At 45.5% G+C, this 16,830-nt stretch overlaps 1 protein-coding gene across 1 annotated transcript in view; it reads left to right on the top strand.

Annotated features, from left to right (window-relative positions):
* Nucleotides 1-8,071: 8,071 nt before the first annotated feature.
* The window catches only part of TOP2A (DNA topoisomerase II alpha), a 29,068-nt gene continuing 20,309 nt past the window's right edge, over nucleotides 8,072-16,830 (top strand). The window contains exons 1-3 of the mRNA XM_073683387.1: nucleotides 8,072-8,230; nucleotides 11,421-11,573; nucleotides 14,278-14,368. Of these exons, the coding sequence (XP_073539488.1) occupies nucleotides 8,210-8,230; nucleotides 11,421-11,573; nucleotides 14,278-14,368 (265 nt within the window). The 5' untranslated portion in view covers nucleotides 8,072-8,209. The remainder of the gene's footprint in view (nucleotides 8,231-11,420; nucleotides 11,574-14,277; nucleotides 14,369-16,830) is intronic.

A 16,830-nucleotide genomic window follows, 5' to 3' on the forward strand; every position in this document is an offset into this window, starting at 1 on the left:
TGTCAAACAGGCAGGCTCACCAGCGATCAGGGGAGCAGCGATATCGTGGAAAGGATCGTTCCACGATGTCCTGCTCCCGTTACCAGCCTGCTGCAAGCAGGAGCAGGCTGGTAACTATGGTAAACATCGCGTTACTAAGTGCGCGTGTGCCCCTAGTAACCCGCTGTTTACCATGGATACCACTCTGCTACGGTGCGCGGGAGCCTCCGCTTACCGTAGCAGAGTGGTATCCATGGTAAACAGCGGGTTACTAAGTGCGCGCGTGCCCCTAGTAACCCGATGTTTACCATAGTTACCAGCCAGATCGTTGGTCCCGCTGGTCACACACAGCGATGTGTGCTGGCCAGCGGGAGGCCAACGACCAAAAAATGGTCCAGGACACTTTGCAGCGATCAGCGACCTCACAGCAGGGGCCTGATCGTTGCAAAGTGTCACACACAGCGACATCGCTGATGAGGTCGCTGGTGAGTCACCAAAACCGTGACTCAGCAGCGATATCGCTAGCGATATCGCTATGTGAGACGGGGGCTTAAGAGGTAGTAATGGCAGACACTATACCGGCTTTTAAAAAAGGACTGGATGCTTTTCTCACTATAAATGGCATTGTGGGTTATACAAGTGTTTCTCACTAAATTAGAATATCATCAAAAAGTTAATTTATTTCAGTTCTTCAAAACAAAAAGTGAAACTCATGGTGACGATACAGCTTAAAATCTTAATTAGTCAGACGATTAGATTCGTTAAGTCAAGAGAAATACACTATTGTGTTGTGTTGACTTATAAATGTATTTGTATTTTTCTTGCTGATCATAAAGATCAAACTATTTATATAACCCTGAATGTTGACTTTTATTTGTTTGGAAACAATGATGTTTACTATGCTAATTGTACTAAAAGCCAGCTAGAGGTTTATTTACAAGAACCCCGTACTATACCAACTATGTAGATTAGCTCAAACAATGAGAGCTGAGCCATGTGAGTAATGCCTTCCCTAACCCCGACCTACGACTGATGACCTTACACAGATGTAAATAAAAACAGGGATGTCTGTAGTGCTGCAAGCAGAATCAAGGAGCGTCAGAAAGACTTTACAAGGAGAATGAGAGACATGCTTCAGGACAGTAGATGGATTGCATCAAAAGAGACAGATATTTGGATTCTACATGATTCCGGTGTAAGGGTATTGGCCCTGACTGGTAAGATTCGGATCTGCTCCATTGACCATCAGAGAGAATATGGATACTTTTGGGGAGACCAGGTTGGGACGATGAAGTCACCTGGCTCCATGAATATGTGGATTGGAGGTTGCTAGGAGGGACCCACCGATTGCCTGGAACCCATGGAGATTTGATTAAACTGCCGTTCAGTAGGCAGTTTAATCAAATAAAAAATATAGTGAAACAATATACCCCTATACTATATCAGGCTGTGTCTCTAAATGGTATCTTGGAGAAAGGCATAACATGTGTTGCCAAACGAGGAAAATCTTTGGGTCATATGATCTCGCCCAGTTTATATTGTCCCCCAGAAAAAAGTAATGTCTGGTTGTCTAGTAGGGGTTTCTTTAAGTGTGCTCAGAGTAAATGCATTGTCTGCAAATTCTGTCATCAAACAAAACAAATTAGTAACAACATGGATATTAAATCCTTTATTAATTGTAACAGTAAATATGTTGTTTATTGTACACAATGCAGACATTGTATTAGATATATAGGTTGCACTATAAGAAAAATCAAAAAAATAGTTGCAGAACATCTAGCCAATATAAAAATAAAAATGCAACTAACTCTGGTGCAGTAAAACACTTTGTCGAACATCATAACGGGGAAATATAATTTTTTGCCTTTCATGGAGTGGAAAAAGTTTTTTGTCCAGTGCGTGGAGGTGATTGGAGGAAAAAAATATTGTTAAGAAAAACATACTGGACAATAAAACTTAATACAAAATTTCCCAATGGCAAGAACTACAGATCCGACACCTTATATATTTATTAGGTATTTTTGTTGGTTTTTCCTAATTTTTGTATGTAGATTTTTCATTTAGTTTTTTTAGATTTTCGATTTGATCATCCTGATTTTCTGCATACAGATCTTCCATTTGAACATCTTGTTTTTCTGCATACAGATTTTCCATTTGAGTATCCTGATTTTTTGTATGCAGATTTTTTATTTAAACATCTTGATTTCTTTATTCATACATCTTGATTTTTTTCCTCTGTAATTGGTACATTTTTGCAGTTGTCTTTGGCTGTTATTTTTGATATGCCTTATTGTTAAAAAAAAAAAAAAGATGGATGTTATATGCTCTGTATTTATGTGTGCTACACTTATGTTAGATCTGATTCAACATAACATCAACAGCAGCAGCAGCAGTGGCAACAGCAGCAGATGCAGCAAGTGCAGCACAAGCAGCAGATTGAGCTCCTGGCCGAGGTGATCCGTGGCAGGACAACCGCCCGACCCCCAACTCCAGGTGATGACCCTCACGTGAGGAAAACGGTAAGAAGAGCATTACAATAGATGACCCCGGGTGATGACGTTGAGGCGTTCCTGATGGTCTTTGAGAGGGTGGCAGAGCAGGAGAAATTACCTCTGGAGCAGTGGGCGGAGGTTTTGGCACCATATTTAACAGGCGAGCCGCAGAAATCCTATTATGACTTGGCCTTGCAGGACGCAAAAGAGTACGCCAAATTAAAAAAGGAAATCTTGGCGTGCTTAGTAGTGACTCTGACTGTCAGGGAGCAACGGGTGCACAACTGGGCCTATTGCAGTAACAACCTCCCCGGTCCCAAATGTTTGACCTCCTACACCTGGTCCAAAAGTGGTTGCAACCTGAATCTTCCTCCCCAGCGCAGATAGTGGAGAGAGTCGTCATAACAGGTTCATACATTCCCTGCCCAGGTCGGTGAAACCTGGGTGGTTCAGGGAGATCCACGTAATGCCGATGACCTGGAGTTGGTGGAAAGATATCAGGCGGTAGAGAGTTCCTTGGGGAAGCCAGGGGTTGTGGCGTCTCCATACTGCGGTTCCCAAAAGGGGGAGGACACCCAAAAGAGGGGAACTAGAGCCATATCTGGGGGGCGTCCTAGAGCCCAGGAGGGGTCTGAGTTGCTGCCAAAGGTCCCGCCCAATAGCATAGTATGTTGGAGATGTCACACCCCAGGTCACATAGCCGCCCGTTGCCCCATGACCAACGAGCCAATGGGCTGCAGCACAGGACGGCGCTGCTCGTACTTTGCATATCTTGCCTGCATTGCTGTCCCTCAACCAAGCGAGGGACCGCAGGCATGCCTCATGTCAGTGAATGGAGTGCAAGTGACTGCTCTGTTAGACTCGGGAGTTTAGTAACCCTAGTAAGGGCCACAATTCCTCATCAGCTGGTTCCGAGGAAAGAGATCAGCGTCCATTGTATCCATGGGGCCGCTAAAGACTACCCTGTGGCCTGAGTGGTCATAGAAATAAACTGTGGTGCCGAGTCCCATGAGGTGGGTGTAGTCCTGTTGCACTCTGTTATAATAGGGCTTGACTTTGCCTTGTATTGGAACTTGTGGGAGGAAGCCAGGTTGTCCGTACAACAACCAGGTCGCTGCTGAAGAAACCTCATCGCAGGCCGCCACCGGGTTTCCTTTTTGTGTACTTGTTGGGGATGAGGATGAGGCAGCATCCCTGGAGGCCAACATCCCTGAGCTGGAGGTGTCCGGGGGAAACTTTGGAACCACCCAGCTCAGAGACTTGACTCTAAAAGGGGCGTTTGATAATGTCACTGACCAGAATGGTGTTGCTCAAGAGCTGGGGGCTGACACCCGATAGACGCACTTTGCTGTAAATGGGGAGTTACTATATCGGGTCACCAAGCTCAGAGGGGAGGTAATTGAGCAGTTACACTAGTGCCAGGGCCGTACAGACGCAGGGTGTTAGATATGGCCCATATCCATGTGTTGGGTGGTCATCTGGGGGTAGAGAAAACTCAGGCGAGGATCCTCCAGAGGTCCTACTGTCATCGAGAAATTGTAAATTTTTGTAGGTCATGTCCCACCTGTCAACTGACCTCCCTGGTGGCCCACTTCTGGAGCCCCTTAGTGTCGTTGCCAATCATTGAGGTGCCATTTGATTGCATAGCCATGGATCTAGTGGGACCCCTGATCAAATCCGCCAGAGGACATCAGTATATCCTGGTGGTACTGGACTATGCTATGCAGTATCAGGAGGCCGTGCCACTACGTAACTCCTCTGCCAAATGTATAGCTCGGGAGTTGGTCCACATCTTATCTAGAACGGGGTTGCCTAAGGAAATCCGAATGGACGAAGGGACCCCATTTATGTGAAGGGTGATGAGGGAATTGTGCAAAACTCTGCAAATCACACAACTCAGGACCTCAGTCTACCACCCCCAGACAGATGGCTTAGTTGAGAGGTTTAATAAAACCTTGAAAGCCATGTTAAAGAAGGTAGTAGAGAAAGACGGCCGGGACTGGGACTGTTTACTGCCGTACTTTCTGTTCTCCATTAGAGAAGTCCCACAGGGCTCTACTGGATTCTCCCCGTTTGAGCTGTTATATGGCCGACACCCCCACGGACTCCTGGACGTAGCAAAGGAGACCTGGGAGACGGAGTCTACACCCTACAGGAGTGTAATCGAACATGTGGCCCAGATGCAAGAGAGGATAGCAGAGGTGAAAGAACACCTCATCAAAGCACAAGAGGAACAGTCGAGGGTGTACAATAGATCAGCGAAGGTGAGACACTTCAAACCTGGGGATCGGGTACTAGTGCTAGTACCTACGGTAGAGAACAAATTCCTGGCCAAGTGGCAGGGCCCCTATGAAGTGGTTGAAAAGGTTGACGACGTCAACTATAAGTTCCACCAACCATGAAGCAGGAAGCCTTACCATGTGTACCACGTCAACCTCATTAAGCCATGGCGAGACAGGGAGCCTGTGGAAGCTCCATGTTTGGTGGCGAAGACTGAAACCAACGTGGAGGAAGTCAAGGTGGCAGACTCGCTGTCACATGTCCAGAAGCAACAATGCCGAGAGTTGCTGCAGCGGAACAGGGACCTGTTCTCGGATCTCCTGGGCTGTACTCAGGTCATAGAGCATGAGGTGCTTACGGAGCCTCATATACGAGTGAATATGAAGCCATATCGGATTCGTGAAGCCCGCCGAGAGGTAATTTCGAAGGAGGTGAAGCGCATGCTGAATCTGGGGGTCATCGAAGAGTCCAAGAGTGGCTGGTCCAGTCCCATAGTCTTAGTGCCGAAACCAGATGGAGAATGGCGGTTCTGCAATGACTATAGGAAACTGAATGAGGTCTCTAAGTTTGATTCGTACCCAATGCCCAGGGTAGATGAACTAATTGAAAGGCTAAGGCCGGCCAGGTACATTACCACCCTTGACCTCACAAAAGGGTATTTGCAGATTCCAATGTCCCAAGAGGCCAAGGAGAAGATGGCCTTTTCAACATCAGATGGGTGTTTCCAATACACCAGGATGCCGTTTGGGTTGCAAGGAGCACCTGCTACCTTCCAGAGAGCCATGGACCGGATCCTAGCTCCCCACAAGAAGTATGCAGCAGCCTACCTGGATGATATTGTGATCTACAGCCAGGATTGGGGTAGCCATCTGAGCAAAGTCCAGGCGATATTCGATGTTCTACGGAAGGCGGGGTTTTCTATCAACCCAAAGAAATGTGTTAAACTGTGTAATTCTACTACAAGGAGTGTAAGCTCCTGCCTTCTACTGGAACTTCTGTATGAGAGGATGAGAGGGGGGGGGGGGGGTGAATGACCCCTCACTGGAGCGAGTTATGGATCTTAATGTTTTCTATGACATTATGAATAGCGCCATCCCTTATTACATAGCATCTTCTCTTATTATGTACACCGCTATCCTTATTACATATCATCCCCTCTTGTTATGTACAGCGCTATCCTTATTAAATAGTATCTTCTCTTATTATATAGCACTGTTCCTTATTACACAGCATCTCCTCTTATGTATAGTGCCGTCCCTTATTACATAGCATCTTCTCATATTATGTATAGCACCGTCCCTTATTACAGAGCATCTTCTCTTATGTATAGTGCTGTCCCTTATTTTATAGTGTCCTCACTTATTATGTACAGCGTCATCCTTTATTGCGGTGTCCTCTCTTATTATGTATAGCGATGTCCCTTATTATATAGCATCTTCTCTTATTACGTATAGCGTTGTCCCTTATTACACAGAATCCCCTTATTATGTATAGCGCTGTCCCTTATTACATAGCATCCCCTCTTATTATGTATTGCGCTGTCCTTTATTACATATCATCTTCTTTTATTATGTATAGCGCTGTCCCTTATTACATAGCAGCTTTTCTTATTATGTATTGCCCTGTCCTTTATTACATATCTTCCTTTATTATGTACAGCGCTGTCTCTTATCACATGGTGTCCTCTCTTATTATGTACAGCGCCGTCCCTTATTACATAGCACCCCTCTATTGTTATGTATATTGCTTTAAGGCTATGTGCCCACTATGCAGAAATGCTCTGGATTTTTTCCTGAGCGTTTCTGCATCTCCCTGGCAGCAAAAACGCATGCGGATTGTACATGTGGATTGTACATGCGTTTTTCCTGCCAGGGACATGCGGATGTGAAGCGTTCTTCACATGCATTTCTGCATGCGGGTTGTCAAGCGCTTTCCAAGCGATTTTAGCATCACTTGGAAAGTGCTTGACAACTTGGTCACACTATATAAATCCATGCAACCGGCGTGGATTTATATAGTGTGACCCCAAAGAACGTCAAAAAATTATATACTTACCTTCTGATGGCCCCTGGAGTCTTGCTTTGCTCCATCCTGGCGTGCTGGCAGCTCGCGGTACACTACACTGAAGGACCTGCCGTCACATGACCATGATGACAGCGCAGGTCCTTCAGTCCACCGCGAGCTGCCGGCAAGGGAAGATAAGCGCACCGGGGGCCATCAGAAGGTAAATATAATATTTATTTTTTATTTTATTCTTTTTTTTACAGGTTCTATGGTACCCGGGTCCGGAGGAGAGTCTCCTGTCCTCCACACCCGGGTACCATCCGCACATTGAACGCATGTATTCCGCATGTGCTTATTTAATGAAGCTGATTCCATGCGTTCCAATGCAAGTCAATGGCGGTGAAAACGCAGCGCTTCCGCAAAATAATTGGTAGTGCTGCGTTTTTTTCCGCAATGATAATCCGCAGCGGAAATTTCCACAGCATGTGCACAGCACATGCGGATTATCATTGGGGAACATGGCAGGCCTTCTACCATGCGTTTTTGCCGCTGCAGAAACGCTTAAAAAACGCATCGTGGGCACACAGGCTAATAAGGGGAAAAAATGGCCCTATCTCTCTACATCTGCAGATGTGCACCAGAGCAACTGTGTGCTAATCACGCGACCTCCCAAAAATATGTGACATGATACATCGGATGCTGGGGGGCCCTGGCTATCCTAAATCCATCCCTGCACACTTTCATTAACCCATAATCTGAACACTGCCCTTTGGGTGGAAACACATACTGTACATAGTGCGGGTTTTGGTCGCGCCGCGGCCTTTACATCCTGTAAAGATTCTGAAAGGCGCCATTTTGCCTGCAGCTTTACATTGCGCCAATACTTGCAGAAATAGTGCACGTTTTATAAGAATTTGCAGATTGTGCAATTACACAAAACATCAATTATTGATTTTAGCCACTTAAGTGCATAAACCTGAACAATGACCCAGAAGCCCCTGGGGCTGCAGAACTATAAAACCGATGTCCCGTACAACGCGCTTTATGCACGGCACATAAGAAGTGAATCAGCTCTGTTCCTCGCATTCTATTGGCCCGGTCTCCCTTCAATCTTAACAAAAGTCCCGCCCATCACCCAATTTGTCTACTGATTGGCTATCTATTTCTGAAGGACTGTTTTTACAAAAACAAAGAAAATTACCTCAGACTACAGAAGCCCGCTCGTATCATGATTGGTGCGTTCGTACGAGCTCCGCCCTCTTGTCATGTGATTGGAGAATTCAATCCAGGACTGGTCGCGGATTGGCGGAAGATTTTCGGCGGTTTCTCAGGTTTGAAGTTGGTGCTAGTAACGGTCCGATCTCGTCAGAGCACTGCGAGGAAGCCAGGCGATCGCGCTGTGGACGAAGAGCCGGAGTTTTATCGCTGTTGTCCGCGTCGGTTAAAGTTACAAGATGGAGTCTGAACCACTTAAAGTGAGTATCCCCTCTGTTCTGTGACCGAGAACTTACACGAATTTCTGTTTTATTTCACTGCCGTACCCGCCGTCACTAGGTGTACAGCCATGAGTGACCGGCTGTGTGGGACTACAGGTACCAGCATGTTCACTTCTGGGGAAGTAGTGTCAATGTTTGAATATTGCACGACGCGGTCCAACATACACTGAGTCGCATGGAGCTGCGACACATAGGAGTAATAGTACTCAGCAGGTGTGGTACTACAACTCCCAGCATGCTCGGTAGTCAGATGGAGCTAGGTGTGGTACTACAGCTCCCAGCATGCTCGGTAGTCAGATGGAGCTAGGTGTGGTACTACAGCTCCCAGCATGCTCGGTAGTCAGATGGAGCTAGGTGTGGTACTACAGCTCCCAGCATGCTCGGTAGTCAGATGGAGCTAGTTGTGGTACTACAGCTCCCAGCATGCTCGGTAGTCAGATGGAGCTAGATGTGGTACTACAGCTCCCAGCATGCTCGGTAGTCAGATGGAGCTAGATGTGGTACTACAGCTCCCAGCATGCTCGGTAGTCAGATGGAGCTAGATGTGGTACTACAGCTCCCAGCATGCTCGGTAGTCAGATGGAGCTAGATGTGGTACTACAGCTCCCAGCATGCTCGGTAGTCAGATGGAGCTAGTTGTGGTACTACAGCTCCCAGCATACTCGGTAGTCAGATGGAGCTAGGTGTGGTACTACAGCTCCCAGCATACTCGGTAGTCAGATGGAGCTAGGTGTGGTACTACAGCTCCCAGCATGCTCGGTAGTCAGATGAAGCTAGATGTGGTACTACAGCTCCCAGCATGCTCGGTAGTCAGATGGAGCTAGATGTCGTACTACAGCTCCCAGCATGCTCGGTAGTCAGATGGAGCTAGTTGTGGTACTACAGCTCCCAGCATACTCGGTAGTCAGATGGAGCTAGATGTGGTACTACAGCTCCCAGCATGCTCAGAACTAGCCAGATGGAGGTAGATGTGGTACTACAGCTCCCAGCATGCTCAGAACTAGCCAAATGGAGGTAGATGTGGTACTACAGCTCCCAGCGTGCTCACTACCAGCCAGATGGAGGTAGATGTGGTACTACAGCTCCCAGCATGCTCAGAACTAGCCAGATGGAGGTAGATGTGGTACTACAGCTCCCAGCATGCTCAGAACTAGCCAAATGGAGGTAGATGTGATACAACAGCTCCCAGCGTGCTCACTACTAGCCAGATGGAGGTAGATGTGGTACTACAGCTCCCAGCGTGCTCACTACCAGCCAGATGGAGGAGGTGTGGTACTATAGCTCCCAGCGTGCTCACTACCAGGTAGATGTGGTACTACAGCTCCCAGCGTGCTCACTACCAGCCAGATGGAGGTAGATGTGGTACTACAGCTCCCAGCGTGCTCAGTACCAGCCAAATGGAGGTAGATGTGGTACTATAGCTCCCAGCTTGCTCACTACCAGCCAAATGGAGGTAGGTGTGGTACTATAGCTCCCAGCGTGCTCACTACCAGCCAGATGGAGGAGGTGTGGTACTATAGCTCCCAGCGTGCTCACTACCAGGTAGATGTGGTACTACAGCTCCCAGCGTGCTCACTACCAGCCAGATGGAGGTAGATGTGGTACTACAGCTCAAAGCATGCTCACTACCAGCCAGATGGAGGTAGGTGTGGTACTATAGCTCAAAGCATGCTCACTACCAGCCAGATGGAGGTAGGTGTGGTACTATAGCTCCCAGCGTGCTCACTACCAGCCAGATGGAGGAGGTGTGGTACTATAGCTCCCAGCGTGCTCACTACCAGCCAAATGGAGGTAGATGTGGTACTACAGCTCAAAGCGTGCTCACTACCAGCCAGATGGAGGTAGATGTGGTACTACAGCTCCCAGTATATTTTGTTTAGCCTTTGTCAGGTTCAAGATCACAGTCCTATTCAAATCAATAAGACCAAACGCAATACCAAGCACAGCCACAACCAAACATGTCTGGCACTGTACCTGGTAAAATGGCAGCAAGTCATGAGTTGGCTGATCAGTGCAGGTCCTGGCTGTCAGACTACTACTGACATAATGACTTATGCTGAGGTTAGGTCATCAATTAACAAAATATAATCGCTCTGCTTTTCCTGAAACTGGAGCAAAAAAAACACAGCCAATTTGCATCATGTGAGCACACCTTTTATTTTCCCAGTAAACCCCCTTTTGTCATGTGAGCCCTGCTCCCAATCGGCGCTGGCGTCACTGTCCCCACCAATACAGCCAAAGGCGAGGACAGTGATACCAGTGCTGATTGGGAGCAGGGCTCACGTGAGCCCCGGGAACTCAAGTGCTGACACAGCTGGAACCGCGCCAGCATCGGAGGTGAGTATAGGTGTTTTTATTTTAATGGGGCCAAACATGAGGAATGAGAGAAAGGGTTGTGCAAGTAGTGGACAACACTTTTAACAAAGGTTGTGCAATTGTAACAGAACTGTTTACCATCCAACAGTTATCCAACCTACTCAAAACAGTAAATGAACACCATGATAATATGATATAAAATATTACCGTAATTTTATTAATATACATAATTAAAAGAAACTAAAAACATGGGGGGAGGAAAGGGAAATATAGGAAATACCTTAGGGATAAACAGTTTTTCCCAGAACAATAGTAGTGAGGTATAACATATAGCTGACAAAAAATGGTACGTCTTAGGTATGTATTACATTTCATAAATAGAATAATAAATATAGCAACAACCAGTTACTACTATTTATTTATATACATATAAGTACCCAATAAATATATAATAGAGCTATATTAAATAAATCCCATATAAAAAAAAAACAAGTGTAAACCTACAGACAAAAATAAAATACCGTATTGTCAGGGCCCCACAACCTCTAACGCTGTTTCGCCGTATAGCTTTTTCAAGGAGTAAAAAAAAAACTCCTTGATAAAGGAGTCAACAAACCAAAGTTTAACTGTTTGGTTTGTTGACTGCTGGACAGCTCCTTAGTAACAGCACAAATTGGCAGGATAAAATATCTACTTCTGGGTGGGCACAGTCCTCTCAGCAGGCTTGTGATAGAAGGGACAATATTATTCTGCTCTGATGGAGGATGTCTGTGTGTTGATGGTATGAACAGCAGTAGTTAAGCTCTGCCTGTTATTGTTCCCTTGTTTATGGCTGTTCTGCTTTCTCTTCCAGCCCCTCTTTGACAATAAGACCATAGTGGATAAAGTGAAGAAAGCTGACAACAAGCGCCTGTCTGTTGAGAGAATTTACCAAAAGAAGACTCAATTGGAGCATATATTGCTCCGTCCTGATACCTACATTGGCTCTGTAGAGCCTGTAACTCAGGTGAGAATAAAGAGCCCAGTCTTAATTAGCATGAAGTGGTCAAGTTTTACCCTGGGTGTTTGTGCAATGTCCATTGTACCCTACAGAGGATTTGTTTGGTCTGAGGGTTTGGGTGTATTGACTATCAGCATTTATATTTCCCTGCAGAAATGTCATACAGTATATTAAAGGGGTTGGGTAGCACCACTTGTTTTTGTATAGATGCAACTGCATGCTAGGTGGAACAGTGGTCAAGGCAAATTTCTGATACCTAGCCATTACCTTATTAAAGGGATTTTCACCATTATCATACGGGTAGCCTATTGGGATAACTTCAATATTGGATCTGTGGGGATCTGATACTCTGCACCTTCTCAACTAGATGTTTGCAGCAATTGCAGAGGCCAGGTGTGAACTGTGTACAAAGGGGGACACAACTGCTGAGCTACTCTGAGGATGCTGCCTTGCACTGTTGATCAGCTCCTATTATTTGGATAGGGGCTGCTGTTGTACCTGGCTGCAACCACTAAAAAGTTTGATGGTGTGGTGGTTCTTACTCCATACACAGTGTACAGTCATGGCCAAAAGTTTTGAGAATGACACCAAAATTATATTTTCACATGATCTGCTGGCCTCTGGTTTTTATTAGTGTTTGTCTGATGTTTATATCACATACAGAAATATAATTGCAATCATATTATGAGTACCAATAGGTTATATTGACAGTTAGAATGAGTTAATGCAGCAAGTCAATATTTGCAGTGTTGCCCCTTCTTCTTCAAGACCTCTGTAATTCTCCCTGGCATGCTCTCAATCAACTTTTGGACCAAATCCTGACAGACAGCAGTCCATTCTTGCATAATCAATGCTTGCATTTTGCCAGAATTTGTTGGTTTTTGTTTGTCCACCCGTCTCTTGATGATTGACCACAAGTTCTCAATGGGATTAAGATCTGGGGAGTTTCCAGGCCATGGACCCAAAATCTCTATGTTTTGTTCCATGAGCCATTTAGTTATCACCTTTGCTTTATGGCAAGGTGCTCCATCATGCTGGAAAAGGCATTGTTGGGCGCCAAACTGCTCTTGGACAGTTGGGAGAAGTTGCTCTTGGAGGACATTCTGGTACCATTCTTTAATCATGGCTTTTTTTTAGGCAAGACTGTGAGTGAGCCGATTCCCTTGGCTGAGAAGCAACGCCACACATGAATGGTTTCAGGATGCTTTACAGTTGGCATGAGACAAGACTGGTGGTAGCGCTCACCTCTTCTTCTCCGAATAAGCAGTTTTCCAGATGTCCCAAACAATCGAAAAGGGGATTCATCAGAGAAAATGACTTTGCCCCAGTCCTCAGCAGTCCACTCCCTGTACCTTTTGCAGAATATCAGTCGGTCACTGATGTTTTTTCTGGAGAGAAGTGGCTTCTTTGCTGCCCTCCTTGAAACCAGCCCTTGCTCAAAGAGTCTCCGCCTCACAGTGCGTGCAGAAGCACTCACACCAGCCTGCTGCCATTCCTGAGCAAGCTCGGCACTGCTGGTAGTCCGATCCCGCAGCTGAAACAGTTTTAAGATACGGTCCTGGCGCTTGCTGGTCTTTCTTGGGCGCCCTGGAGCCTTTTTGACAACAATGGAAGCTCTCTCCTTGAAGTTCTTGATGATGCGATAGATTATTGACTGAGGTGCAATCTTTGTAGCTGCGATACTCTTCCCTGTTAGGCCATTTTTGTGCAGTGCAATGATGGCTGCAAGTGTTTCTTTAGAGATAACCATGGTTAACTGAAGAGAAACAATGATACCAAGAACCAGCCTCCTTTTAAAGTGTCCAGTGATGTCATTCTTACTTAATCATGACTGATTGATCGCCAGCCCTGTCCTCATCAACACCCACACCTGTGTTAATGGATCAATCACTAAAACGATGTTAGCTGCTCCTTTTAAGGCAGGACTGCAATGATGTTGAAATGTGTTTTGGGGGTTAAAGTTCATTTTCTGGGCAAATATTGACTTTGCAAGTACAGTAATTGCTGTTAAGCTGATCACTCTTTGACATTCAGGAGTATATGCAAATTGCCATTACAAAAAATGAAGCAGAAAACTTTGGAAAAATTACTATTTGTCTCATTCTCAATACTTTTGGCCATGACTGTACATCCAGCACTGCAAACAGCTGATTGGTGGGAGAACCAGGCTATGGAGGAAGGGCACTGCTGATTCTGCCCTGGGTGTGTAAAGCATTTTACACTTATATTTTTTTTTATTTATTTACTTTGTTATGGTAAAGCCATTTAAGGCCATTACTATATGGCAGGATAATTTGTTGAACTTATGTTCCTGTCATTACATTCTCCAGAAATGACAACCTTTCAAACGAAAGAAACAAACTCATTTGATAGCATGTTTTATGTGAACATAAAAATGATCATTGCTGGTAGCACATCCCTCATGTAAACTGGATGTTCGGCCATCAATGAATCTGAATGTAAAAGAATGGTTTTATCAACATTAGTTTCATCATATTGCTGTAAATGGAAGCAAATGAGCCACAATGAACTTAATTGTTTGGCTCTTGTTAGGAGCAGATTCTCTGCCTGTGTAAATGGGTATTTACCAAGTTTTGTTAGCATTCAAAATATGTTTGCTACTAAGAGAACATGTTTTCAATGTTCTTGCGTTTCTCTGCTATGCCAGATTTCTGCACCTGAAAGTACTGAAATCTGTTTTGTCTTACAGCTAATGTGGGTGTATGATGAAGAGGAGGGACTAAACTGCAGAGAAGTGACATTTGTCCCTGGCCTGTATAAGATCTTTGATGAAATCTTAGGTGAGTTTCCTTTTAATTTGCTCCATAATTATTTCCCTAATGTTGCCACTTTATAATAGTCAGGTCTGTTGCTCAATCTGCTCATTTTTCACCTGAAGTCTTAGGCTGTGTGCCCACAATGCTTTTTTCAAGCGTTTTTGCTGCGGAATTTTCCGTCGTGTAAACGCTTGGGAAACGCATGGTAAACCTTCTGCCATGGTCCCCTATGCAATTCTGCCCTTTCAATGCCCATGCTGCGGATTTTTCCACAGCGTTTATGCTGCGTTCAAAAATCCGCAGCATGTCCATTAATTTTGCGGAAACGCTGCGTTTTCGCCGCCATTGATTTGCATTAGAACGTGCCAATTCCGCAAGACTACATCTGTACTTGCGTAATTGGCGCGTTCTAATGTGCGGATGGTACCTGAGTGTGGAGAAGAGAAGACTCTCCTCCACACCCAGATACCATAGAAACTAAAAAAAGAAGAAAATAAAAAATAAAGATTATATTCACCTTCCGACGGCCCCCGGTCTCCTTCCCTGTGCTTGCCAGCAGACTGAAGGACCTGCGGTGACGTCAGTCATGTGACGGCAGCTCTTTCAGTGCAGTGTCCCGCGATCAGCCGGCAGCCAGGAAGGAGCGCAGCAACACACGCCGGGCCATCGGAAGGTAAGTATCAAGGTTTATTTTTTTATTTTTAACCATTCTAAAGGTCACACTATATATGCTGTTTGCATGGATTTATATAGTGTGACCTAGTTGTCAAGCACTTTCAAAGTCATGCTAAAATCGCTTGGAAAGCGTTTGTCAACCCGCATGTGGAAATGCATGTGAATCCGCATGTATTACGCAGGAAAAACGCATGTACAATCCGCATGCGTTTTTTCTGCCAGGGAGATGCAGAAATTTTCTGCTTCATTTCTGCATCGTGGGCACATAGCCTAAGGCTATGTGCCCACGATGCAGAAATGCTCAGGATTTTTTCCTGAGCGTTTCTGCATCTCCCTGGCAGAAAAAAACACATGTGGATTGTACATGTGTTTTCCTGCCAGGGACATGCGGATGTGAAGCTTTCTTCACTTGCATTTCCGCATGCAGGTTGACAAGCGTTTTCCAAGCGATTTTAGCATCACTTGGAAAGTGCTTGTCAACTTGGTCACACTATATAAATCCATGCAAACGGCATGGATTTATATACTGTGACCTAAAGAATGGTAAAAAATAAATATATACTTACCTTCTGATGGCCCCCGGTGTCTTGCTTCCCTCCGTCCTGGCTGCCGGCAGCGGTACACTGAAGGACCTGCCGACGTTAGCGTCGCGTGACCCGTCACATGACTGACGGCAGCTCAGGTCCTTCAGTCCATCGCAATCTGCCGGCATGAAAGGACGAGTGCCATCAGAAGGTAAATATAATCTTTATTTTTTATTTTATTCTTTTTTTTTTATTTTTACAGTTTCTATGGTACCCGGGTCCGGAGGGAGAGTCTCCTCTTCTCTAGACCTGGGTACCATCCGCACATTGAACGCATGTGCTTATCTAGTGAAGTGGAATACATGCGTTCTAATGCAAGTCAGTGGCGTCGAAAACGCAGCGCTTCCGCAAAATTGGTAGTGCTGCGTTTTTTTCCGCAATGATAATCAGCAGCGGAAATTTCCGCAGCATGTGCACAGCACATGCGTATTATCATTGGGGAACATGGCAGACCTTCTACCAAGCGTTTTCTAAGCGTTTCTGCAGCGTTTTTGCCGCTGTGGAAAGGCTTAAAAAACGCATCGTGGGCACACAGCCTTAGGCTTTGTTCATACATTTATTGTTTAAAATGGAAACATAAGTCTGCCAAACCCGACATCCAACAGACCCAAGTGGGGTCTATTTAGTTCTTTCATGGTGTCAGACTTTTTACTGGAGGAGCTGGTCCTGTATGCAGAGCTAGTCAGAAGTGTCTGACTGGAACAGAGGCCTCTGACTGAGCCTACAAGGCAGATGTATTAAAAGCTATGCATTGCATGAGCACAACATGCTCAGTCTGCCCAACTTTTAAAGGGACTGTTCCCTTTCAAATATAACTTGTCAGTTCCTGCAGTATGTTTATAGCACCACTCCAGCTTTTTTTAATTTTTTTTATTCCACTAACGGAGTGGTTCTTAAAATGTAATTTCCTTGTCTCATACTCGTCTGCCGCTGCCTTCATCGTTTTCCAGCTTCGCACCTGTTGGTCTCCAGTGTTTCATGGAGCGACGTGGAGGTCACTTTTCAATACAAGTCTGAGAGCCTCGTTCTGGCTCTTAGACTTGCATTGAGCTCTTGTGACGTACCTTCTGGCTTGTCAAAAGCTGCGCTCACAAGATGGCGTCGTGGGACCAGAAAAAGGCGGAGGACGCCGGAGGGTGAGTATGACTGGGCAGGGGACTTACATTTAAAGCCCCACTCCAGTGCTGCAAAATAAAAACGGCTGGAGCGGTGCTGTGAAAAAAACAA

The sequence above is a fragment of the Phyllobates terribilis genome, unplaced genomic scaffold, assembly GCF_046119375.1.
Source record: "Phyllobates terribilis strain yellow unplaced genomic scaffold, ASM4611937v1 Scaffold_5__5_contigs__length_657084704, whole genome shotgun sequence".
Classification (NCBI taxonomy): domain Eukaryota; kingdom Metazoa; phylum Chordata; class Amphibia; order Anura; family Dendrobatidae; genus Phyllobates; species Phyllobates terribilis.